We start from the raw sequence: 26,200 nt of genomic DNA on the forward strand, positions 1-26,200 counted from the left end.
AACCTGGTGAAAATATGAGTAAAGCAACAAAATGGTGGCTTTTTGTTGTTGTTGTCCATGGCAGCATCTGCCATAAATAGAATGCACAGTACTTGAGTCATCTTCATTCTAAAGTTGGCTAGACTGGGGACATTCCTGGCAACCCAGTGGTTAAGACTTGGGGCTTCCCGCATAGCGGGTGTTGGTTCAATCCCCGGTTGGGGAGCAAAGATCCCAAATGCCTCGTGGGGCAGCCAAAAAGAAAAGAGAGAGAAAATTTATTTATGGGACTTCCTTCCTTGCTGCAGTCCACAGGGTCGCAAAGAGTCATACACGACTGACTGACTGAACTGAACAGAACTTGGTGGTCCAGTGGTTAAGACTTTGACTTCCAATGCCGGGGCGCGGGTTTAATCCCTGGTCAGGAAACTAAGAGCTCACATGCCTTGCAGCCAAAAAATTCAAAACATAAAACAGAAGGAATACTGTAACAAATTCAATAAAGATTTTTAAAATGGTCCGCATAAAGAAAGAATAGCGAAGCAGGTCTCACAGTCATAACAAAATTCACAGGGACTCAAATGCTAGAGGTCAAGCCAGAACTTGGGGCAGAAATGATAAGAAAATAACTTAAATGGGCAATATGCCTTGAATTTCACAGATTAAAAGCATTTTAAATGATACTACAAAAATTCTGATGGATAAAATGGAATAGCCTTGGCTCGAGTTAGCACCAATGAATAGACTTTGATTTTAAATCTTATCTGTCCCAGTACCCACATGCCATAACTTGGGAAACTTTACTGAAAAAAAAAATTGAGTAAATTCTTTTCTTGAGATCTTGCTTTACAAATCAAAAATGCACCAACTGGTTAGTAAACTGAGTCACTTCCTATTGTTCTTTGGCAATCTTTTAAAAATCAATCAATCAAAACCCTTGTTTACTTACCCAATGAATCCATGTCCAGCTCATTGCAGTAAAAAGAGATATCACTGTCACAAAACACGGTCTAGGTCCCTTAATCCAGCCTCTTTTGATCTCAAAAGGTGGTAACATTCAGTTCAGAGCTCACTCATCTGTAAATTGCATCACATTATCTCTGAGTTATTTAAGAAGCAAGCTCTGTTTGGTTTCAGGCATTTTAACCTGCTAAAGGCAAGGAGGGTTTGCCACATAATTTCAAAGGTCTTCCACTTACTACAACCGTCAGAGAAAGCAAAATGATCGAACCCATCGGGAATCAGTACGTTGTGGCCAGGCCAGTGTATTCTGCAAACGCTTTTGGGGAAGAACATAAGAAGAAAGAAAGACATCATAAGACACCTCTGGACCATCTCAAAAAGTTGTGCGGGTAAGATATTTTCTGAAGTACTGGCATTAGGACTAAGTGAAGCACTTTCTCTGAAATTTTTAAGCTTCCAAGTTCTTTCTAGTCCAGTCTCCAGAATCAGGCTTTTTCATCTTTGATTTCGAAACCTCCTACTCCAGGGCTAGAAAGGTAGTCTCTGAACACCATCTCAGCTCTCGACACAACCTTTCCGTATCAGACAACTGATAGATGAGGACAGAGGAAAATTTTCTGCCAAGTGCTGTACAAGTCAAGCTGAGGATGACAAATAAGTTCTATTGTGGCTAAAAGAAATATTTTTCTTAAGAAAACAAAAGTCCTTTGGTGGCAGTCAGGGCAGCTAGTATGTGTAAAGAGGTGAATATTAGTGGGAAGATTAGTGAAATGATAGCATCTTTACCCAATTTCCATCTACAATAGGTAGTAAACTTAAAATTGGATATTAATTAACTGACCTACGGTTTTCATTGTTTCAGCTGTTCTGCACAAAAGGCCAAGAAAATTGCCTTCTCTTTGTTCCCCATAGCATCCTGGCTGCCAGCATATCGCATAAAGGAATGGCTCCTCAGTGACATTGTTTCTGGAATCAGCACAGGGCTGGTGGCTGTGCTGCAAGGTAACTTTATTTTGAGATGTAATTTATATATCATAGAATTCATCCTTTTAATGTGTAAATTCAGCATTGGGTTTGTTTGTTTGTTTTGGATATTTACAAGGTTGTGCAACTATCATGGCTAATTCTGAGACATTTTCACCATATCCATCCCCCCCAAATCTCTTGCAAATCACTTTCCAACCTCCCTCCACCCAGCCCCTTGACAACAATTTTCTGTCTCATGGGAGTTATCTATACTGGACGTTTCATGCAAACAGAATCACAGAATATATCAGTCTTCTGTGTCTCGTTTCTTTCACTTAGCATAATGTTTGCAAGTTTCTCCCATGATGTACAAATCCTTCATGCACTTTTATGGATGAATAAGATCCTGCTCTATAGATACACCACATTTTGTTTGTCCATTCATGAGTTGATGGACATTGGGTTGTCTCCACCCTGTGGCTTTTATGAATAACATTGATACTATTATGAACACTTGCACACAACTTTTTGTGTGAATGTATGTTTTAATCCTCTTGGGTATATACCTAGGAGTATAATTGCTGTGTCATATAATAATTCACTAGCAATGGTGAAGATTCAAATTCCTCCACATCCTTGTGAACACTTTTTACTGTCTGCCTTTGTTATTTTAGCAATCGTACTGAGTATGAAATGGTATCTCTTTGTGGTTTTGATTTGCATTCTCCTAATGACTAATGACGTTGAGCATCTTTTCATGTGCTTACTGGCCATTTGTATATCTTTGGAGAAATGTCTATTTAAATCTTTTGTATATTTACAAAAATCTTTTGTATATTTTAAAATTAGGTTATGTGTCTTTTATTTTTGAGTTGCAATGGTTGCTTACACATTATGGATAATAGACCTTTATCCAACATATGATTTGCAGATAATTTCTCCCTTTCTGAGGGATGTCATTTCCCTTTTTCATAGTATCTTTGAAGTACCCATTTTTACATTTTGATGGAGTCCAGTTTATGCGTTTTAAATTTGGCCGTTTATGCTATAGGTGTCACTAAGAAACCCTTGCTTAATTCAAGGACACAAAGGTTTGTACCTAAGTTTTCTTGCAATAGTTTTATAGCTTTAGCTCTTACATTTACATCTTTGATACATTTGAGTTAATAAAACAAGTTTTAAGGTGCAATCTTAAATAGTAGAAGACCTTAATGAAAACTTCTATGATCCCTTTGCATGAAATAAAAACACTGATGCTTGTATATTTACAGGTTTAGCATTTGCTCTGCTAGTCACCATCCCCCCAGGCTATGGGCTATATGCAGCCTTTTTCCCAGTCATCATCTACTTTTTCTTGGGCACTTCTAGACACATATCTGTGGGTAAGTGAATTACTGGGCTGATTAATGCTCATTGCTTTTTCTTTATGAATGACATTAGCCATGCATTTGTGTATGCGTGCTAAGTTGCTTCAGTTGTGTCCAACTCTTTGCAACTGGACAAATGGACTGTAGCCTGCCAGGTTCCTCTGTCCATGGGATTCTCCAGGCAAGAATACTGGAGTGGGATGCCGTGCCCTCCTCCAGGGGATCTTGTCAACCCAGGGATCAAACCCACGTCACTTATGTCTCCTGCACTGGCAGGGGGTCTCTTCACCACTGGTGCCACCTGGGAAGCCCCAGTCATGAATTGTATCAGTTCCACATTGTGCAGCATCCAGAAGAGGAGTCATAACTTCTTGTAATCACAAAGTAGAACTGGGACTTGGGAAGGAGACCAGAACTCCAGATGGTAGTCCTTCTACATGCTGCATTTTGGTTGAAAGACAACTGTGCAATGGGGAGCACAATGACTACAACTCACCCTCTCTTTATTAGGTCCGTTTCCAGTTCTGAGTATGATGGTGGGAGCAATAGTTGTCAGATTAACCCCAACAGACAATACAGCTGATTCAGCAATCGCGAATAGCACAATGACTAATGATTCATCAATAGATGAGCAGAAGGTGATGGTGGCTGCCACAGTTACAATTCTTTCTGGAATCATCCAGGTGAGCATTTTGTCACATAATCTACCCTCCCCCATCTGTGTGCCCTGACTGGTACACATCTTTCTGGTTTTTCTCCTTCTTGCCACCCCTCCCAACTCTTTCTGTTAGTTTGTGTGCCTCCTTCAGTGGCCCACTGGAAATAATTTAAGAAGAGTCACTCATGGCAACCATAAGAGGAGGGACAGATTTACTTTGCAAAGAGGAATGAACGTGGGTCTGGAGAGTAGGAAGAATGAGAACATGGAGGCACATGTGATGACAAGTAAATGCTGAATTCAATAAAATACCTGGGAATTGATACACTCACAGTTCTTACTAAACAGAACTGCATGCAAGTAATAGAGAAACTGGCAGCCTGGAAATTTTTTCTCATTTCACATTGTGTGAGTGCTCAGTCACTTCATTTGTGTCTGACTCTTTGCCACCCCATGGACTATAGGCCGCCAGGCTCCTCCATGGGACTATCCCAGCAAGAATACTGGAGGGGGTTGCCATTTCCTACTCCAAGGGATCTTCCCAACCCAAGGATAGAACTGGTGGCTTCTGCATTGGCAGGCAAGTTCTTTACCACCGAGTCAACTGGGAAGCCCAATTTCTTATTGAAAGTGAAAGTGTTAGTTGCTCAGTCATGTCCAACTCTTTGTGACCCCATGGACTCTGTCCATGGAATTCTCTAGGCAAGAATACTGGAGTGGCTTGCCATTTCCTTCTCCAGGGGATCTTCCTGACCCAGAGATAGAACCCAGGTCTCCCACATTGCAGGCAGATTCTTTATCATTTCAGTCACCAGGGAAGCCCTGAAGCTTACCATCTGAGCCACCAGGAAAGCCCCAGCTGGTAAAGAATCTGCAAGGTAGGATAACTGGGTTCGATCCTTGGGTCGGGAAGATACCCTGGAGAAGAGAATGGCTATGTACCCCAATATTCTTAACTGGAGAATTCTATAGTTCACATAGATTAGGGAGGGGCTTAAAGACTTACTCCCAAGCCACACCCCCACCACCATGACTGGCTTGTAAAAAATGTACCTGTTCTCAAGATGTTAGATAGTGATAATGTCAAACTCTTCAAGGTGTTGCCTAAAGACAAAAGGGTAAAAAAAGTCAATTCAAACCAAGACATAGTGGTATGTCAGTTCGATGATGGGGTCCGAGTGCATCTCCGATTCTAGTGCTTTTGCAAACTCACAGCTCAGGTTGCATTCTGGTGACAGGAGTGGAGAGTCAGGTCAACTTTCTATATCCATTTACATTATTGCAAAATCCTAATTCTTTGGGGGAATGAACCAGTTTTGCTCTCAGTTAAAATCAAGCAGTTTTGATGTCATAAACAGTTATGTATTTTCCAACAAAAGTTGACCAACTTGTTTGAGGGAATCTGAATGGATGCTTGTCCATGCATTCGACAGCAACCAAAAAACTGAAAAATTTATGAGGGCTGGTGTTAGATAAAATTTTGCTATGAAAAGTTTATGGGTGAGTCTCCTAAAAATACCTTGCCTTCAAAAGAGGGAAGAAAAGAAACATGCTAGTTCTTGGAGGTGTACTGAAATGATGTGCTATTTGAACACCATGCAACATTTGGGGTGGGGGCAAGGATGAGGGACGCAGAGGGAGGTACCTTAATGGGAGGTGTTCCAAGGAGGTTGAGACACTTTTTTCTTCCAGACCCAAGAATAGAGGCTGAATCTCCACAGTTTGAACCATTTCAGTGGTTGATCTTTCAGACTGCCGAGGTGTATTGTGAATCTACACTAACAAGGCTCTGCCTTCTCTTTGCAGTTGCTGATGGGGGTTCTACGGCTGGGCTTCGTGGTGATTTATCTATCCGAGTCCCTTATCAGTGGCTTCACCACCGCTGCCGCTATTCATGTTTTGGTTTCCCAGCTCAAATTTATGTTTCAGCTGACAGTCCCGGCACACACCGATCCATTTTCACTTTTTAAAGTGAGTATTTTTTTTGCCTCAGAGATAAGGAAGGAATACATGAAATTCACTATCATGTTTCCCAAAGAACTTTCCTTTTGTGTCTTTGCTGCCAGGCTTATCTAACAACTTCCAGGAAATCAACAGGCTGTGAAATGTATTCATAGGAAGAAAAAAGTTAGTGGCAAAGAGAACAACCCTGAAAATCTATCACAATTCCCATGCAGCTGATGTAAACAACAGAAATTAAGTACCACTTCTTTTAGATTTGACTCTTCCGTATATTTTAAAAGAAAAAAAAATGATGGTGCACATGATGAAAAGCTTTGTCCCGAGTTTGAAAATCTTTCTTAAAATCTTATGCTGAAAGAAATGTGCTAATTGGATAGTACTGCTTCCCTATTCCTAAAAAAGCAGGTTTTGTTTTTTAGAATTAAAATTCTTCTGACTCTTATGTATCCTTGTTTATAAAGCAAAAGGAAATTGGCCAATATGTAAATAGAACAGTGGTTCTTCTCTCCTCTAGAGCATGTACTATAGAACAGTGTTATTAGCGCCTCTAAATTTATATATTTATGTCCTCACTCTTTTTTTTCTTTTGAGAGTCTAGCTAAAGGTTTGTCTCCTTTGTTTATCTTTTCAAAAAGCCAGCTTTTAATTCCATTGAACTTTTCTTTCTTTCTTTCTTTCTTTCTTTTTTCAGTCTCAGCTTCAATTCTTCCCCCTCTGTTCTTTGTTATTGCTTCTTTTTCCTGACTTTGGGGCTTGTTAGTGCTTCTATCAAGACAGTGTTTGGGAGTCTGAGACAAAACTTGCTCCAAGTTGGAACCAGACCTCTCTCACTCCCATTCAGAGCTATTCCAGAAGTATAATCTTTCGGGAGTAATTTGGGATCCTGTCTGGGCCTGCTTGAGCTGTCCAGATACCATAGGTATGGAATCCAACTGGCCTTGAGAATTAAGACTATAAACAGTGCACAGCTAGCCAGGAAACTATTTTCCAAAGTGACAGAGAGAGTCGATGAAGCAATATAAGGGGTCTGAACCTTAAAAAAAAAAGCCAGGGATTAAGGGGATACATGCTAAGAAAGACTATCAGAGGTGAAAGGTGACAGAGCAATAGTGTTGATTATGAAATTAAAAATGAAGTATACATACAGCTGATTCACCTTGTTGTACAGGAGAAACTAACAGCATTGTAAAGCAATTTTACTCCAATAATAAAAACAAGAAACAAAAAAAATTATGGCAATGAGACCTAAGAGTAGAAGAGACCAGTTATAAAAATGTGAAAAGCATTCCAGAAAATTTGACACTAGATGAAGAGCATCGCTAAACCAGTGTGATGATAATGCTATGCTAACTTCCTCTTCTCATCATCTCCATGCTAGTCTCTACAATTACTAGTGTTTAACATGAGCACTATGGCAATGCTATCCATCTATCAGTCCTTTCATGTCTTACATTTATTTTTATGTATTTGGAATTAACTGTTGTATCCAAATTACACATTAATGTAGCACTTGGGTTTTTCAATTTTTATACTTCCAGGTCCTAGAGTCCGTATTCTCACAAATAGAGAAAACTAATATTGCAGACCTTGTGACATCCTTGATTATCCTGTTGGTGGTATTTGTGGTTAAAGAAATAAATCAGCGCTTCAAAGCCAAGCTTCCAGTGCCCATCCCAATTGAACTCATTGTGGTAAGTGATCATCTTAAGGTTTCAGTTCATAATTCGTTTGCCTTGTGTTTTTTTTCTTTTTTTTAATTAACTAATTTATTTTAACTGTAGGCTAATTACTTTACAATATTGTGGTGGTTTTTGCAATACATTGACATGAATCAGCCACGGGTGTACATGTGTCCCCCATCCCGAACCCCTCTCCCACCTCCCTCTGGGTAGTCCCAGGACACGGGCTTTGAGTGCCCTGTTTCATGCATCAAACTTGGACTGGTGATCTATTTCACATATGGTAATATACATGTTCCAATGCTATTCTCTCTAATCATCCCACCCTCACCTTCTGCCTTGTGTTTTTCTGTTGAAAGCCCTTCCCTCTCTGTAAATTAGGAGGTTTTAGTGAGACAGGCGATCTCTCTGCAGTTTCTGGTATGACATTTAGTATGGTATTTCTCTTCATTCATAATTTAATAACTTGCTTTGATGATTTGGGGTTTATTCTTTCCATGTAAGGCAAGAGAGCAGCCCTCTGAGAAGCCTGGTGGTAGACTCATTGGAGTGAAGCTGTGGTTCTGCTTCAGTAGTACATTAGAATTGCCTTGGGACTTTTCAAAAAGTAGCCAAACCTGAGCTTGAGATTTCTATGTAATAGGTCAAAGGGTGGCCTTTGGCAATGGTACTTTTTCTTTTTTTTAAAGCAAGACTCCTAGTGACTTTTCCCATTTCTAACGGGCAATTTGCAACTTTGCAGACTGTGATCGCAGCAGGTGTGTCCTATGGCTTTGACTTCAAAACCAGGTTTAATGTGGCTGTGATTGGGGAGATGAAACCTGGGTAAGTGTCTTTCTCATGATGGCATCTCCAAGCACCAATTGGAGAGTTAGCAGTAGTGACAGAGGACTCTAAGTTGAAATGCATTAACCCAGCTCAGCACTCTCCCTGTATCTGGCATCCATCACATATCCAGGAGGAAGGCTCAGTTCTGTCCTAGGAATAAGTCACGAAGGACATCAGGTCTGCAGTTCTTAATATCAGAAAGCGTCTCCATGTGAAAGAACTCACAAATAGAGAAGGGACTCACATGCACGTAAAAGCGAGATAGTAAAAGTAGAAAAAGAGGTTAAACTTGTTTCTTCTCGTAAAAAAGAACCGAGAGAAACCAGATTTCCCTAGCCATTAATTACCATAAACATTATGTAGTGTTTTGTTTGAAGTTACTGGAGCCAAGTTCCAATAGTTCAAAGGAGACGCCGAAGGAATACCTGCCACAAACTGCTTGAGCAATCCAGATGGGCACACTCTGTCCTTTCTCAAGATCAAGTTCAAAACAAGCCCAGAGGAACTCGTACGGCTCCAAAAGTCTGGGAGGTGCAGTTTGTACAAGGAGTTTGAAAATGTAGCCCATTGCCTTTATTCAGTTGTCGAGGGAGATCCAGTTTTGTGCTCTTTCCTCTCTCTGCCTTCTGACCATCGCAGCAGTTTCTTCCAGCTTACTTACCAAGGAAACATTGTATTCCTGGTAATGAAACAAAATGAAAACAAACCAAAAATGAAAACCTTCCCTCCTTCCCATACCTAGGAATATTTAAGAATTATTCTAGGAATAAGAATTTATATGCATTGCATTGTTGACTTAAAAATAGCTAACTTCTAATAGAAAGTGAAAAGTGAAAGTGAAGTCACTCAGTCGTGTCTGACTCTTTGGGACCCCATGGGCTGCAGCCTACCAGGTTCCTCCGTCCATGGGATTTTCCAGGCAAGAGTACTGGAGTGGGTTGCCATTTCCTTCTCCAGGAGATCTTCTGGACCCAGGGATTGAACCTGGGTCTCCTGCATTGTAGGCAGATGCTTTACCATCTGAGCCACCAGGGAATTTCTATTAGAAGCAAATATATATTTTAAAGCAAAAAATATTTTTATCACCAGATAAAAACATGTTATACTTGTAATATTTAGATCACAAATATCACTTTATTTTTTATTTTTGGTTGTGAATTCTTTTTTTTTGTTTGTTTAGAAGTGTTTTTTAATATCAAGCATAAGGATATTTTATTTATTTATTTTTTGTCATACATTGACATGAATCAGCCATGGATATACATGTATTCCCCATCCCGATCCCCCCTCCCACCTCCCTCTCCACCCGATCCCTCTGGGTCTTCCCAGTGCACCAGGTCCGAGAGCTTGTCTCACGCATCCACAAATATCACTTTAAATGGTAGAATTAGGCTGAAGTTGAAAGACTGTTTCTAGGGTTTCTCTCCACTCTGTAACTTTCAAGTGATTATACTTTATCTTATCAGAAGGATTTGGGAAATAAAAGATAAACTTAAGATCACTGAGCTACAGTGACATTACTGAGTAAATGTATTTTAAATGTCAGTGGACCTCTCTCCACAGCATGCGTGGGTGAAGAAGGGGCTGACATATTTATAGATCATCACACTCTAAAGAGAGGCAGTGTAGCCCAGTAAGCAAATTCATGCTTTCTAGAGGCAGAGTGCCTGGAATTTACTCCAGACTCCCTTGCTGACCTTAGGCAAATAATTAAACTCTGTGACTTAACATCTTCGGCTGTATAAAATGGGGTAAACATAGTAGTTATTACATAGGATTCTTGTAAGGATTAAGTGAGTTAATACATGTGATGTCCTGAAGTGCCTGGCCACTGCAAGTGTTCAAATGCAGTACTGCTATTCTTACTTTATCACTTTACATGCTTTTTACACTCCCACTTTTTCTGAGTGATGATTGAGTGAACATTTTAAATGCCCAATGGTGTTTGCAAATAGAATATAAGTGAAAGATAATGATTATTAATTATTGCTAATATGCTATTAATGAATATGACATCTTAGAAGTGACTTTGTAAAGTCATGTACACTGAATGCAAATACTTGGCTAAAGGAGAGAGATCATTGAAATGTTCAACAGAACACAAAGGATATATTCAGATTCAGAGGGACACTGTAATAGTAGCTAAGAGGCACTTTGTACTTTACAGTGTGTGAATAGTATTCACATTCATTGTTTTATTTGACCCTTCCACAAAAATTATGAAGAAAAGGGAACAAGTGTTATTATCATCACTTTACGATTGAGGAACCTGGGTAAGTAATAAGTGAGGAAATCAATCCAGTTTTCGGACTGCAAATCCCCATCACATCATTCTGCCTATGGCATTTAGAGGCTAGAACAAAATAATAATAGCAGGCTTCTGGGTATTTTGGTATAAAATGCAAATTGTATCACTCATTTTATATTTTACATATATAATATTCCCAGCTAACTTTCTGATTTATAAAAGCTGCAGAATACAAAATAATAGTACTCCTTCAAAATTAGAGCTAAAACTGTATTAACACTTACAAAACATGAACAGCAATTAAAAAGAATTGAATGGACCCAGTTAACCCAGTTGTAATAAGTTTTACATCAGAAACAGATGTTTATAGGAGCTGAACATTTTAGTAAATATTATTTAACTGCTCTAAGTCCATGCAGACATAAACACAGACATATCATCTGTGACTTCAATGTTTCCCTGACACAATCTCACTTTAACTGAAACCCACCCTCCATCACAGCCACAGTTGGCTATAGCCAATAGTGGAGCTCAGGGCAGAGTCCAGCATTTGTTTGCTAAGAGTTTTCCGTGAGAGGTTATTGTTATCAATGGAGGAAAGAATATCTTGCTTTCCTTGTCTCAGAACTGTGTTTGTTCAAAGAGCCTTCATCCATGGATAACTATTGGAGGCATCATGAGCTTTGCTTTGTAACCCAATGTAACAATACAACTGGGATCTGAGATGTTTTGCTGGAAGCTTATATTGATCTCAACGTACACTGTAATATAGCTATCATAGCAAAATCATACCAGATTTATCACTATCATTAGACTAGTTTTACAATCTTTTATCAAATCCAGGCAGCATTGCTTTTCAACATTAAGATAAAAGATTGCAAGGTATTCAGTGGTGTTAAATTCTTGCTAGTCACACTTGAAAGGCACAACTCAGCCTAGAATGCATTCGTTCAATCACTGACTTGCTCAACAAATACTGACTACCTGATACATGCTGTGAAAAGTGTTTGTTTGATCATGATCATAGAACCGTGAACTAGTCATTGTCCCTGCTCTGGGTCTGGGTGGAGAGTTTTCTGCTGGAGGGAGGATGGAAAGAGGAGGTATCAAAAACTGGAGAAGCACAGACAATCTCGCCTAACCCTGACCTTAGGGATGAGAAATGACTTTCTGGAGGGAAGGCTGGGAATGAAGGGAATAGTTCAGGCAGAGGGAACAGCAAATTAGAAGCTTCCAAGGTGGGAGATGATGGGTGATGAGAAACAAAGGAAACTTGGTATAGCTGGAGTCTAAATTCTGAGAAATGGTAGCAATTAAGCAAGATGTGGGGGAAGGGGCCACTGGGGCCTTGCTAAGGAATTTGGACTTTTTCCTGAGGATACATGGATGCTGTCGAAGGCTTCTAACCAGGTGGGCAACATTCTGACTTGCTTAATTTCAATTTCAGGTTTCAGGCCCCTATCACACCTAGCAGGCAGACTTTCCAAGATATCATCGGAGACTGCTTTGGTGTTGCCATTGTTGGCTTTGCAGTGGCCTTTTCTGTGGCCAGCGTCTACTCCCTCAAGTATGATTATCCCATCGATGGCAATCAGGTAAGTATACAACTGACAATGGGTCTAGTTAGGCAATTTGAAATACTACTTTGCATATATAATATTGAGGTGCTGTGTCTAAAAAAGACTCCTCCTTGCTCTCCTGTCAGGAGCTGATCGCCTTGGGAGTGAGCAACATATTCGGTGGATCGTTCAGAGGATTCGCAGCAAGCACCGCTCTCTCCAGATCGGGGGTCCAGGAGAGTACAGGAGGCAAAACTCAGGTCCTGGAGGGTCTTCGCTAAGAGGCCCATCCTCGCATGAGCCACTGGGGGTTCGGAACCCTGGGGGGAAGTTGAGTTTGTGATGAGAATGTCCTCCTCTCCACAGATAGCTGGCCTTATCTCTGCTATCATTGTGCTGATTGTCATCGTCGCCATCGGATTTCTCCTGGAGCCTCTACAAAAGGTAGCACTCCCCGTTGGGCTGACATCTCTATCCTTTGGGTGATGAATCGAGGACCCTGGTCCTTAACTCAGGAGGCATAAACTAAACTAGGGAAAATGAGTATCTACAAACTCTCAAGTACTCTTCTTAGCCAATATTCTACGGGCCAAAAATATTTTTTTCTCTCCTGGCACTATTTTATAAATGTTAGGAATGCAAATACCCAACAACACTACTCTTAAAACTCTACACTGCCTTATCAGTTCTACTCCGCTGATCAACTCAACCCTTCAGTCTCTATGTGTTTACCCCAGATATGATTAATGTTTAGGTTGGAAGGCACCCTGGCACTGAACCTTCCATATGGGTTGACTAAAGTGAAGATTTTCTTAAAGGTCGATGCCATTGAGGCCTGTATGGAATTCAGAGAATGGTACTACCAACCACACAACTCGTTCTTAGGGTACGCCCTGCAGCTCCCAGAGTGTGGTTTGACTCCAAGACCAAAATTGTCAGATTGATGGATGCGAGCAAACAGATAGACTTTGACCTTGCACCTTTACCCTCCTGCTCCTCCGCCTGTTTCTCCAGAACTGTAATTTTTGAGGGTGTAGTTTTATGCTTTCTCCACCACTGCAGTACCTAGGTTACAAAAATAATAGAGGGCCCTAGGAAACACAGGATCTGTAGGAAACCAAATGATGGTCAATATATTGTTCTTTGTGGTGTTAATGTGATCATGAGGTAGTACAGAGGGCACTGGCTCTAGTCCTGTAGACCTTCTCCCAATCTTGCTCTGCTGCTTATTATCTCTGTGCTTTAGGCAGATTACTTAACCTCTCTGAACCTCAAGTTGCCCATTTGTAAAATAGAGAGGGAAATAGTACCCACTTCACAGAGTTGTTGTGAAAATTAAATGAAATAGGGCATGAGAAGTTTTAATATTTAGTCCAGGGTGTGGCACATGATAAACACTTAACCAATGATACCCTTTATTGGGAAGACTATTATTGTTGTTATTCTACTAACATCCAATCACACCTCTGACTACAGAGGACAGAGACATAGGACACAGTCCATCAAAGTCTGTTGGACTTTTTCTTTGTTGGTTGGTAGCTGGAACATGAGTTTTATCCCAGGTTTCTGGTGTCCTGATATGGTTATCCCAAACCTGGCCAAACAATGCACAGTACTTGTTGTCAAAACTATGCATTCTTACTATGCTAACCTGATTTCCAAAGGAATGGCATAAAAGGAGTCAAAAAGTCACCCCTGAAGAAATATTATGTGTAAGAATGTATATATCAATAAAAATAAATGCACACACAACCCCCCTACATAGAGAATTCAGCCCGGTGTACTTCTTCCTCTGTATATCCTTGGTCTATACTTCACCCACTTCAATTTGGAGAAACTATAAAAAAAAAAAAAAAAGCAATTGCCACTTAATTCCTCTCTCCTTCATGAATAAACAACACCAACAACCCTGGCCAGGATGTTAATCAAAGGCCCTACTTTGTAAAGGATCCATCTGACAATTACTTCTTCGATCACTGTGTCTATAATGTTTTTGTTTCATCTAAATAACTGGTCTGCTTTTATCATATGAAGGCAAAATAACCTTTCATGATAGCTAAGAATGAATACTCCTTTAGCACTTACTAAGTATCAGCAGAGTTCTAACGGTTTTTTTTATAGTTAATCCTTAGTATCAGTTACAGTCTGGAGAGCTGGTTCCTGGTAAAATGATCCCCCTTTTCCTGCCTATGGCTTCTCAATGCTTTGTAATCTTTATTTTTTTTAAGGAGTTATTGTGTATGTGTTTCATTGTAAACTGTTACAAATTTTTTTAACTTAGAAAAATTTTAATCGAAGTATAGTTAATTTACAATGCTGTGTTAGTTTCATGTGTGTAGCAAAGTGATTCAATTATACATATATGTTCTTTTTCAGATTCTTCTCCCTTATTAGAAGATACTGATATAGTTCCCTGTGCTATACAGTAGGTCCTTGTTATTTGTGGGTGTTTAGTCACTAACTAGTACTAAGTAGTTTAAGTCTGACTCTTTTGAGACCCCCATGGATTGTAGCCTGCCAGCCTCCTCTGTCCATCGGATTTCCCAGGCAAGAATACTGGAGTGGGTTACCATTTCCTTCTCCAGGGAATCATCCTGATCCAGGGTTCGAACCTGAGTCTTCTCATTGGCAAGCAGATTCTTTGCCACTGAGCCACCAGGGAAGCCCCTTTGTTATTTACCTAGTTTCAGATTTTGTTTTTCCATGGAATACTGACTAGGTACGAATGAAAAGATAAAAATAACATCTCTTTTGCAAGTTACACTTGACTTGTTTTATACTAAAGTTTCCCAAAGCAGGAGGTTTATTGTACAGAATTCTATGAACCCTTCATCCAGATCCCACAGAGGTGGCATCTTACACAGCTACACTGCAATATCAAAACCAGTACATTGACACTGGAAGGACAGGTGCTGAAGCTGAAGCTCCAGTATTTTGGCCACCTGATGCAAACAACTGACTCGTTGGAAAAGACCCTGATGCTGGGAAAGGTTGAGGGCAGGAGGAGAAGGGGATCACAGAGGATGAGATGGTTGGATGGCATCACCGACACAATGGACATGAGTTTGAACAAGTTCCAGGAGTTGGTGATGGACAGGGAAGCCTGGTGTGCTGCAGTCCATGGGGTCGAAAAGAGTTGGACATGACTGAGTGACTGAAGTGAAGCTTTGAATTCTATTCTAAGACCCCCAAGCTCCCTGAGGTTTTGTTTTTTTTTTAAACAAAGAGCAACACCCACTCCCTACTTCAGTAAATAGACACACACTAGACTATCTCTGATTAGAAAGAATTGCTTTCAGTCACAGGTCTTCAGATCTGCCTTTCTCTGTCTCCAGGTACAGATGAGTAAGTGCTATCAGATGGGCATGTCCCTGTCACTGTGGTGGAGGCAAAATCATACCTCGGGATAGGTCAGAGATCCAGGGCTGCTGTGCTGTGCATGGCATTGCACGCCGGAAAAGGGTGTGCTTTGATAGGCTTTGAGGCCCTTGAAAGGATTCACTATCTACAGCCTTCACCTTTGCTTCTATATGGTGATTGGATTATCTCAAAGTACATCTGCTCTTCTGTCTCCTCAGTCTGTCCTGGCAGCTTTAGCACTTGGAAACTTGAAAGGAATGCTGATGCAGTTTGCCGAAATACGAAGATTGTGGCGAAAGGATAAGTATGATTGTGTGAGTAGTGGTGATATTATCTGAGAGAGGAACTGGAATTGCATTTTCATGCTGATGTAAAATGTACATTTATATTGTAAACAAAGGGAAATTTTGTTTCTATCTACCTGTTCAAATAACCTGAGTTTGTTTCATTTGCTATCTTGAAACTGCACACTCTAATGATTATTCTCTGGGATTTTAATGTAAAAGGATGAGTTACTTACAAGTAGGAAATAGTCCATGAAGCACAAAGAGAGAACTTCTTAGATCTCTTCTAAAAATTCTTGTAGTCATCTCTAATGCCACAGAAACTCTCTGAATCTTAGGGTATTCATTGCTTCTATTCTTCATTACCTTATATGGCAGTGTCCAAAGAATCTATGAAGAACTCAAATTCTGAACATTCCTTTTGGAAACACTCTGTAAAGGCTCCGCTCACTCTCAACAAACCTTGCTCTGAGAAGCTGTGTCCCTAATTATATCAGGGTCAAAGTCTGTGGTGTAAAAAGGCTTGTTAACATAGCTTATGGTTCTTAACAAGCATAAAGTAATAAGCCAGGTTTAGTTTTGCTGCTGCAAGATCAGTGTTAGGGACTTTTACAGTTTTGGGGCATGCCAGGAGTCTGGTAGAGATGAAAGTGTTAGTCGCTCAGTCATGTCTAACTTTTTGTGACCTTATAGACTATAGCCCACCCACTAGGCTCCTCTGTCCATGGAATTCTTCAGGCAAGAATACTGAAGTGGGTAGCCATTCTCTTCTCCAGGGCATCTTCCTGACTCAGAAATCGAACCCTGGTCTCCTGCATTGCAGGCAGATTCTTTACTAGCTGGGCCCCCCAGGGAAGCCCCCAGCAGAGATAGTAGCCTTAATTAAATCAGCAGACTAAGTAAGATATTAGTCCAGAGTCTACCGATTGATAACAAACAGCAACTGATTCTGGAATTTTAGCTGGGACAGATTCAGTCATTCCCTTAACTGGTTCAGGGGTGGGATTAGAAAATGGATACACTCTCTTGGGATTTTTGAAAAGATTTGCTTGTGCTTCTGCAGCTTCTGAACCTGAGCCAGCAGAATGACCAGAAGGCAGATCCCTTCTGCTATGTACTCCTGACCTCTGCTTTAGCCCTAGAAGTTCATGCTTTCTTATAGCTCTGAACCCAGGACACTGTATTTGAATCAGAGTAGTAAATGGTAGTGTATGTGTTGCTTGTTTTTTGACAGCTAATCTGGGTCATGACCTTCATCTTTGCCGTTGTCCTGGGGCTCGGTTTAGGCCTGGCAGCTAGCGTGGCATTTCAGCTCCTGACTATCGTCTTCAGGACTCAGTTGTAAGTGCTCATTGTGGTCTGCATCCTTGCAGGCTTTGACTTGCCTGGGTCAGAGGAGAAAAATACCTGTCACTGGTTAGGGGGAAAGCAGTTTAGTTGATAGGTATGCAAATCTATCAAGACTGGCCAGAGGGGACTGCCCTGGTGGTCCAGCGGTTGACTCTGCACTTTCAATGCAGGGAGTGTGGGTTTGATTCTTGGTTGGGGAACTAAGATCCCACAAGCCTTACAATGCAAACCCCACCCCTCTAAAAGAAAAGAAAAGAAGATTGGCCAGTCTATTCTGCCTCACTCCAAGGCCTGAAGGCAAAAGATGGCCCAACCTTACATTAGCTGAATCCCACCAGTTGTTGGTCTGCTTCCTTCTTTGACAACAATTCAAAGAAATCATAAATCTCTGTTTACCCAGCTGTAAACTGGAAGTAATTCTGAGCAAGTTTACTGTCTTTGCCTCAGACTTGTTAAACACAGGGCAAGTGTTCCTGAGAAGATTCTGAGATTCTCTGTGTCCAAGGGAGGGTTGTTCCTCTGGGCAGGTTGTTAGATTGGACTCCCACCTGGAAATCATGGAGCTGGATTAGAGAACTTTTGAAAGGCCCCTTTCAACCTAAAATGCCACAAAAGTCACTTAGAAGTCTTGATTTTTTAACAGAATTCAAACAGATTTCCCATCCAAACACCTTCTGGATTCTTAAATCTGTTATATAATATCACCACCATGTGGTCACTCAGGCTTTGATGGATTATATGACGTGACAGAAAGAGAAGGCTTCTTGGGATCTAAGGTGTTCTAGAAGAGAAGGTGTTATCATACTTAAGTTTGATGGACTGATGGAATACATTTACATTGAGATGTTCCCACACTCTTCTATTCACTTATATTTTCATTCATTTCTTTGGGACTCATCAAACCTAAGAGACAAATTGAGTGGTTGTAGGCAAGTCATAATACTTCTCCATGTCCTCATCTATACAACAAGGTGATTGTATCTGCCTTATTTCACCCAATAACTGTAATATTCAGAATCAAAATGTCAAAGGCATATTGAAGTGCTTTGTAAACTGGATGTGGGAGATGGGAGAGGAGGCACAGTTTCGGAGCTGTGGGAGGGTCAGTCAAACAAGGTGTTTGCCCTCCAGGGCATGACGGCATGAGAATTCTCCAATCTTTAAATTTTGGATAAGTGAGCCTGTTTTGGGATGCTAGGAAAACACCAGCATTAGCCTTATAGGCCTAATAAATATGCATGAATGATTCACTTGGTGTTGATTTTCCCTACAGTCCCAAATGCAGCACACTGGCCAATGTTGGAAGGAGCAACATCTATAAGAATAGAAAAGATTATTCTGAAGTAAGGTTCATTTTTTCACTCTAATTTGCTAAGTAATATTAACATAAATCTAATGGGCACCATCTAATATGATTTATCTGCCTTACAGATATATGAACCAGAAGGCGTGAAGATTTTCAGATGTCCATCTCCTATCTACTTTGCAAACATTAGTTTCTTTAAGCAGAAACTTATCGATGCTGTAAGGTTTGGGGTTATTAATTTTTTTTTTAACTTCACTGAATAATTAGGAATGAAATGCTTGTTCTACAACAAGGAGGAGGGTCACTGATTTCACATATACTGCAGATGGTTAGTGTTCACATTTTTGTATCCTTTGTCCCAGGTGGAACAAGCAGGTGGAACTATCTTATAAGGGGTCCATTAACATGTTAGGAAATGAGACTTTTTATATAAGGTCCAATATAGAGACTCTTTTTGTTATATATTGCTGTAAAGTAAAAAGATTTACCATAAGATAGATGGTCTCCTATAGATTTGCCTTGGGAATCAACTTCAGAAACAATAGGAGTCTTTAATATTTGACTGCATCATTGAAGAGATTCAGGAAAGCAAGTGAATACTTATAAGAGAAATTAATAAATAAAATATAAATGAATATTTAACACTAAATAACAACTAGTGTCCCTGGTGGACTGGAAAGAAGCTGACAAAAAAGCAGACTTTAAGGTTAAGAAACAAAAGCTCAGCACTCTTTCACGTTCCTTCTGGTCCACTCTATCCCTCACATAGAGCTTGCCTTAAGCCCTAACTATTTTTAGTCATCGGTTATGCATCAATTATCTTTCCACCCAACTCTTTTTTTTACAAAAATGGGATCAGATTGTCTATCTGGCTTTAGATACTGTTCTTTTCACTTAATCTAGTATCTTTTCATTTCACTACATTTTTTGGTCAAGGGTTTTTTATTATATAATTTGATCCTCCTTATTACTCTGGGCTTCCCAGGTGGTGGTAGTGGTAAAGAACTCTCCTGCCAATGCAGGAGACATAAGAGATGAGGATTTGATCCCTGGGTCGGAAAGATCCTCTGGAGGAGGAAATGGCAACCCACTCCAGTATTCTTGCCTGGAAAATCCCATGGACAGAGGAGCCTGGTGGGCTACAGTCCATGGAGTTGCAAAGTCAGACAAGACTGAAGCGACTTAGCACGCACACACTTATTACTCTGGAGCTAAATATTACTGCAGTAAGACCACATTTGTTTTGGAAAGGAAAAAAATGAAGGTTACCCTCAGATCTAATACTAAAATTATAAGAGTTCATATAATAGATATTATAAAGTATAATTGTATAAATTCTAATAGAATAAAAATATCTAGAAGCAGGATACTAATTAGATTCCACTCATATTTAACAAATGGAAAAAAATAAAGTGAAATTCCCTAAGGGTAGTGCGGAATAAAAACAAAAACTTCAAATACAGTTTAGATCCATTTGTGGATACTCTAGGGATAAAACCTGGATGGTACAGAGGTTTTTGAATGTTAGTTAACTGCATACAGAGTAGCAGACCATGGATAGGTCTGGTACAATGCCCTCAACGATGATGTGAAATTTTGAATTTCAATGCAAATTTAAATTTTAATGTAAATATCTTTCATATATGTCCCAGTCCCTCAACCCATCCCATTTAATTATGCTATAATTATCCCATTTAATTAAGTGGAATTATGCTATAGCTAGAATTAGGTTATATGAGTAGAATTATGCTATGCAAGTAGCAGAATATTCAGCATTCTTGTAACACAGCAATGGGTTTTTCAGATTGGCTTTCGTCCACTTCGAATTCTTCGCAAGCGGAACAAGGCTTTGAAGAAAATCCGAAAACTGCAGAAGAAAGGCCTGCTACAAGTGACACCAGTAAGCTTCTTTCCCACATTTCTACGTATTACAGCTAAAAGCTGAGTAAAATGTAGTTCAAGTGGTTGGTTCCATTCCTTTTAATGAAGTGGCAGATAAACATGGTACTTCGTGTATCAATTAGTGTCACGTTTTTAGGGGTCTCTTTAAAATTGTATTCTCCAGGGAAAATTTTTATTCTCCAAATAAAAGAATTTATAATCCCATCACTTGAGCCAACTTTGGCTCTATGTTTCAGAAATTCACTGGTTAACCTTGACATTCAGTGCTTTTCTTGGTCAGAGTTTTTATGCATGTTAGTATCCTCTCTTGCAGAAAGGATTTATATGTACTGTTGATGGCTTTAAAGATTCTGATGAAGAGCTGGACAATGATAGGATAGAAGAGCTGGATCAGCCCATCAATACCACAGACCTGCCTTTCCAAATAGACTGGAATGCTAATCTTCCTCTCAACATTGCGGTCCCTAAAATCAACCTCCACAGCCTCATTCTTGACTTTTCAGCAGTGTCATTTCTTGATGTTTCTTCAATGAGGGGTCTCAAAACGGTAATTTCTTTTTTCTGAATGAAAGCAATGAATCAGTGACTAAAGGTTAAAAAAAAAAGTTGTATTTGTGGATGGATGATCCTTTAGATAACACATGCATGCTCAAGCAGAAATAAAATTTAATCTTAGAATATTTCATGGAGGGAGTGCAGGTGGGGTGTGTTTGGCCAACACTTTAATAGTGCATTTCCCATGAGACTGCATATAATTTCTAATATAGACTTATAGACAATACTGCTCACATATTAAATCACATATAACATCTTCTCATACTATTAAATTCCAATTCTATTGTGCTTCAAATCCTTGTGGGTGTTCTATCTAAACTGTCCTGAAATAGAGATCTTGCAAGAAAGTAGAATAGTGGTCCTTTTATTTTTATCCTCATCTGCCATAAGCCAATGAACTTTAACTTGGCTATATAACAATTTGTCTTTTTTTTTTAAGTTAGGTATATGAAAGAATATATGTCACGTATGATTTTAAAAAACAGAACTATAACAATCTGGTTGCAGGCTGTTTTCTTACCACAGGTTTGTCAACGTTTCTAAAAGAGTTTTTAACAGACATGCAGAAATAGATATAAAGAAAATTTAAGAACGCCACATCCCCCTCTTTTGCTTTTTTTTAAAAACAGAAATCTGCCTACATAAAAACTGAGCTAAGATCTATTAAGTATAGGTGAACTGGATATAAAATTAGAAAACAGGATTAATTTCATCTCCTTCAAAGTTAAATTTTTTAAAAAATCTTAGTATCACATGACCTTTGAGACTGTTTTCTTTGCTTTTGTCTATTTATTTTTGTTTTGGAGGAGAAAATACACATAACATTTCTTTTTTGATCTTGGCATATAGCACAAAGGACAGGGACTCTGCCTTAGGTTTCCTGAAGGTCCTAATTCTTACTTCAGCCCAGTAGAGCCTCCAAAAGTTTATACTGATGGTAATAGTGATATTAATGATCACTACTGATATTAATGTAAATGGGACAAGCTACTTTCCTTACCTTTTATAACCTTACTCATATCACCACTGGCATTTGTTCTGAGCCTACAGACCAGGAAAATGGATAAAGGTTCTTTGGTGCTAGACACATTCAGGCACTGTGGACAGAAATAATGAACAACATATGGGTTATGGGTTTTTTAAACTTTTTATAGATAGAAAGCTCTAGTAAAGATCATTCCATAGAAGAAACTTTAAAAATTACATCAGATTTCCTCTGGTGAGTCAGAGCAGACATTTTTTCATTATACTTCCTTCAAGAATGATTGTCTTTTTAACTTTTTACTGAAGAGGAGAGTTCTTTCCTTTAGATTTCTGTCATAGAGCCTTGTTATTAATTTTAGTATCTCTATAGTATTATCTCTTTTCAAAATGTAAAGGGCTCTGAAAGCAACATATTACCATAAGACACAATTATGATAGTTTTCTTTACGTTTCTGACAAGTGAAATTGCTCCGTAAGGAAGATCTGCTTTCTTTTTAACAGATTCTGCAAGAATTTATCAGGATCCAGGTAGATGTGTATATTGTTGGAACTGACGGTAAGTTGTTTTATTTTTATTTTCTGACAATCCCTTTACTGCTAGCTCTCAATCTAGACAGCTTCTCCAAAGAACAGGCATTTTTTATGACCACCAAGGTCTAATTTGTAGATTTCCAACAGGAATCTCCAGGGAAACAGCACCTTTATATTTGAGTTGTGTTGACACATAATTAACTTTACAATTTGAATCCTAGTTTAACAGGCAGCAAAGGAGTGAATATGTAACCACAGTTTACTCTAAACTTCCTAAAAAAGTAGGTTTGTTTACTCTCTTCCTTGCCTCCATTGAATTAGCAGCCCATAATTACCTGGTTTCCGCTTCACTTCACTGATGAGGCTGCCCTTGCCAAGGTCATCAATGATATCCCCATTGTCAAATATCAACCACCCCCATCCCAGCCTTATTCTCTTTGCGCTTTAACAGTGGGCTCTTTCTTTGGCCTCTGTCTCCCTGACTTTGGAAAGACCTTTCTTCTGAGTCCCTTCTCACCACTCTCAGAGTTCTACAGTATCTCACATTGGTTCCTATCCACACTGCTATCTATATGTTAATGAACCCACAAACTGTTATCTCCAGCTCAGACCTTTTTTCTGAGCAGCAGACCCATGTATTCAACCATCTGTATGTCCTCCTTACCTAAGATACACACATTCTAAACTAAATATATACATCCCCCCAACTACCTCTCCTTTTCTATCTTGGTCACTACATCTCCACATACCCACCCAGTTGCCCAAAGTACAAACTTTGGAGCCATCTTTAATCTCTCCTCCCCATTCCTCTATATTCGGGGAGTCACCATTAATATTTCATAGTGAATCAGTCTCTTCCTCTCCATTTCTACAGCCTTAATCCAGCTCCTTATCATTTCTCATCTAAGTCCTCTGAAAGAACTAATCAGTGTCCTTGTCCATCCCTAGAATGTTCTGCCATCCCATTTTCTGACTCATCCCATTAATCTTTCTCATGAAGCTTATAGTCCAGTGGGAAAGCCTGGTAATAAACATAGATATTTCAGGTAATGATAAATGCTGTGAAGAAAAAAAATCAGGGTTGAGACATAGAGCAACAGGGGTAATGCTGTTTTACAAGGATGTCAAGGATGTCCAGAAACTCAACATTTGAGCAGAGATTGGAATGAAGTGAAGGAATCAATCGTGACAGTGTCTTGGGAGGAAACATTTTAGGGAGGGGAGGACAAGTGAAATTGAGGGAGGTGTGAAATTGGCATTAATTTTTGCTCTGTACTGGCTCCTATCCATAAAATCTACAGATATACTCTAGTTTCAAGGGTTCCTTATAATTAAAAATATCCTCTTTCTCAGTAATCCTTTAATCTTAAACAATTTTACTCCTCCATCATCCCAAGTCTCTTGAAAGCATCTCATCCTGCTGCCTCTGCTGCCTGGCATCCCTCTGCTGCTGCTGCTAAGTCGCTTCAGCCGTGTCCGACTCTGTGCGACCCCATAGACGGCAGCCCACCAGGCTCTCCCGTCCCTGGGGTTCTCCAGGCAAGAGCACTGGAGTGGGTTGCCATTTCCTTCTCCAGGTATCCTTTTAGGTCCTTAACTAAGATCATCACCCTTGCTCACTGAGTGCCCCCTGTATCCTGACAACCACAATTCCCTCATCTCCCTCCACTGCAGCTATTGCTAGGTCTTGTCCATGTTGAAAGTTTCCCTGTGAACAGACTTCCCCACCTCCACGCTTTCACACCTCTTCTTCCTCCTCTCCTTTCTCCAAATCCTAGGCATTCTTTTAAATGGTATCTGCTTCATTAACTTTCCCAGAATCCTGCCAAGAGGAAACAATCTTTACCCTTCTCTCTCTAAATTTCCATAGCACATGATCTGTGCCCCTCTTATTCATTTGACAACAATGTGAGGACCTACTATATGCTAGGCATTATTTTAAGAACCAAGAAGACATTAATTTAAAAAATTAGATTGCTTCCTGCCTCTGAGATTCTACAACACTTTTCATTAAGATAGTATATATGTGCTCTGTGTTCCTTTTTTTTTTTTTTCTGTCTTCCTCAAGGGCAAGATTCATGTCTAATTTATCTTTTGATCCTACCCAGCCAGAGCTTTGCATATAACAGACATGAGGCAATAACTGATTGACTGATCTGAGCCAACGATGATGGTTAGTTCTTCCAAGAATAGTAATTCCTCAATTACTGGAGAGGTAATGGAGGGAGCCAAGGAAGATGTTTTCCGATGGTACCCAGAAGCTTTGGTAAAATGGACTACAGTAAGCTAATTGGTAAATCCAGAGCCATGACATTGGTCCATGACTATATGTTCTATTTTGGCAGAATCTCCATTTTTAGTGATAAGCCACCTTTGAAGCTCCAGTTATTAACAAGAGAAATTAACCCACAAGGCTCCTGCCTAAAACTGTTTCTCATTTCATCCTTTTTGTTTACATGAAGGTATTCTACATGTAATTTTATTAGAAAGATGCCCTTCAGTTCCAGAAGACATTCTACTAATGGTGCACTAATATTGTACTGCTGCAACTCCCACTTTACAGAACATCAGTGAAATGCACATTTGCAAATAGAAGTTCAAGTCCCCAACCTCAAGGAGAAACCCATGGTCAAACACTTAACTTCTTTCTGTTATTCTTTCTTTCCTCTCTTCAGATGACTTCATTGAGAAGCTTACACGGTGTGAATTTTTTGATGATGAAGTCAAGGACTCAATATTTTTCTTAACAATCCATGATGCTGTTTTGCATATTTTGATGAAGAAAGATTACAGTACTTCAAAGTTTAACCCCAGTCAGGTATCAACTTTTTGGCAACTTTCACATTTGTATAAATAACCACCTGTACTTCTTAAATTTCTCTTTATTTTTCAACATTAAAAAGCATATTCCTAATTCTTAATTCCGTCCTGGTTTTCTCAGGAAGTAGAAGCAAAATTTGATGATTTCACCATCAATACAGATGGAGGATTACGTAATCGGGAATGTCAGGTAAGAATCTTCAGCAGGTTTATGTATACATAGACAGTATGACGATGAACTTTCAAAAATGCTGAGGCCTCTTCCAGCACGCTACAGAAAGTCCAGGACCTGTTTGAGCCTCTGTGCCTCATTCCGAGAAAACGGAAGCAATCCCAATCTAGTAGGGACATTGGGGGAAAATAAACTCAGATCAATACAAAAACAGACGGAAAACAGTGATACTAGACCTCTTAGTGTAATACTGAGCATATAGAGAGAGGATGTTTTATGTTTTCAAAGTATTTACAACCAAGATCTTATTCTGGTCTTGTCATAATCCATGATGCAGAGAAGGAAATAACTATTTCTACCTACAGATGAATTCGTGATGGAGCTGAGAAGCTAAGTACACCTCCTGACCCCTAGAGGCATGGGAAGCCCCTAGCCAGTATCCTAGCTCAGTGCTGAATGTTAGTTCCTTCACCTCCTTACTAGAAAGAGTTGCCGAATCATTTAACTGTATAGTGCCATTTCATTCTAGAACATTCATTTCTAGAATATTCGGTCCTTTAAAGGTCTGTCCCTAGTTTAGGAAAAGCAGAACTACAAATCAAAATGAGTATCCCCTATAAAGCAAGTATATGGTAGGTACATTACATTCATGATCTCAATCTTTACGACATGCAAAGAAGATATCTTCATTTCACAAATGAGGAAATTAGAAGGGCTCAGAGAGTTA

General features: G+C 39.6%; 1 protein-coding gene across 1 annotated transcript; it reads left to right on the top strand.

Moving 5' to 3' along the window:
* The first annotated feature begins 1,147 nt into the window (after nucleotides 1-1,147).
* On the top strand, nucleotides 1,148-25,567 carry SLC26A3 (solute carrier family 26 member 3). Its single transcript, XM_020882731.2, has 19 exons — nucleotides 1,148-1,331; nucleotides 1,805-1,944; nucleotides 3,180-3,290; nucleotides 3,786-3,958; nucleotides 5,740-5,904; nucleotides 7,434-7,586; nucleotides 8,317-8,399; nucleotides 12,098-12,245; nucleotides 12,356-12,469; nucleotides 12,576-12,653; nucleotides 15,788-15,883; nucleotides 17,088-17,194; nucleotides 18,477-18,546; nucleotides 18,635-18,727; nucleotides 20,314-20,409; nucleotides 20,725-20,958; nucleotides 22,452-22,506; nucleotides 25,157-25,299; nucleotides 25,423-25,567. Exons 1-19 carry the CDS (start codon nucleotides 1,201-1,203, stop codon nucleotides 25,522-25,524), a joined length of 2,292 nt encoding a protein of 763 aa, XP_020738390.1. The 5' UTR covers nucleotides 1,148-1,200; the 3' UTR covers nucleotides 25,525-25,567.
* Nucleotides 25,568-26,200: the final 633 nt, after the last annotated feature.

Source organism: Odocoileus virginianus, chromosome 1 (genome assembly GCF_023699985.2).
Source record: "Odocoileus virginianus isolate 20LAN1187 ecotype Illinois chromosome 1, Ovbor_1.2, whole genome shotgun sequence".
NCBI lineage: Eukaryota > Metazoa > Chordata > Mammalia > Artiodactyla > Cervidae > Odocoileus > Odocoileus virginianus.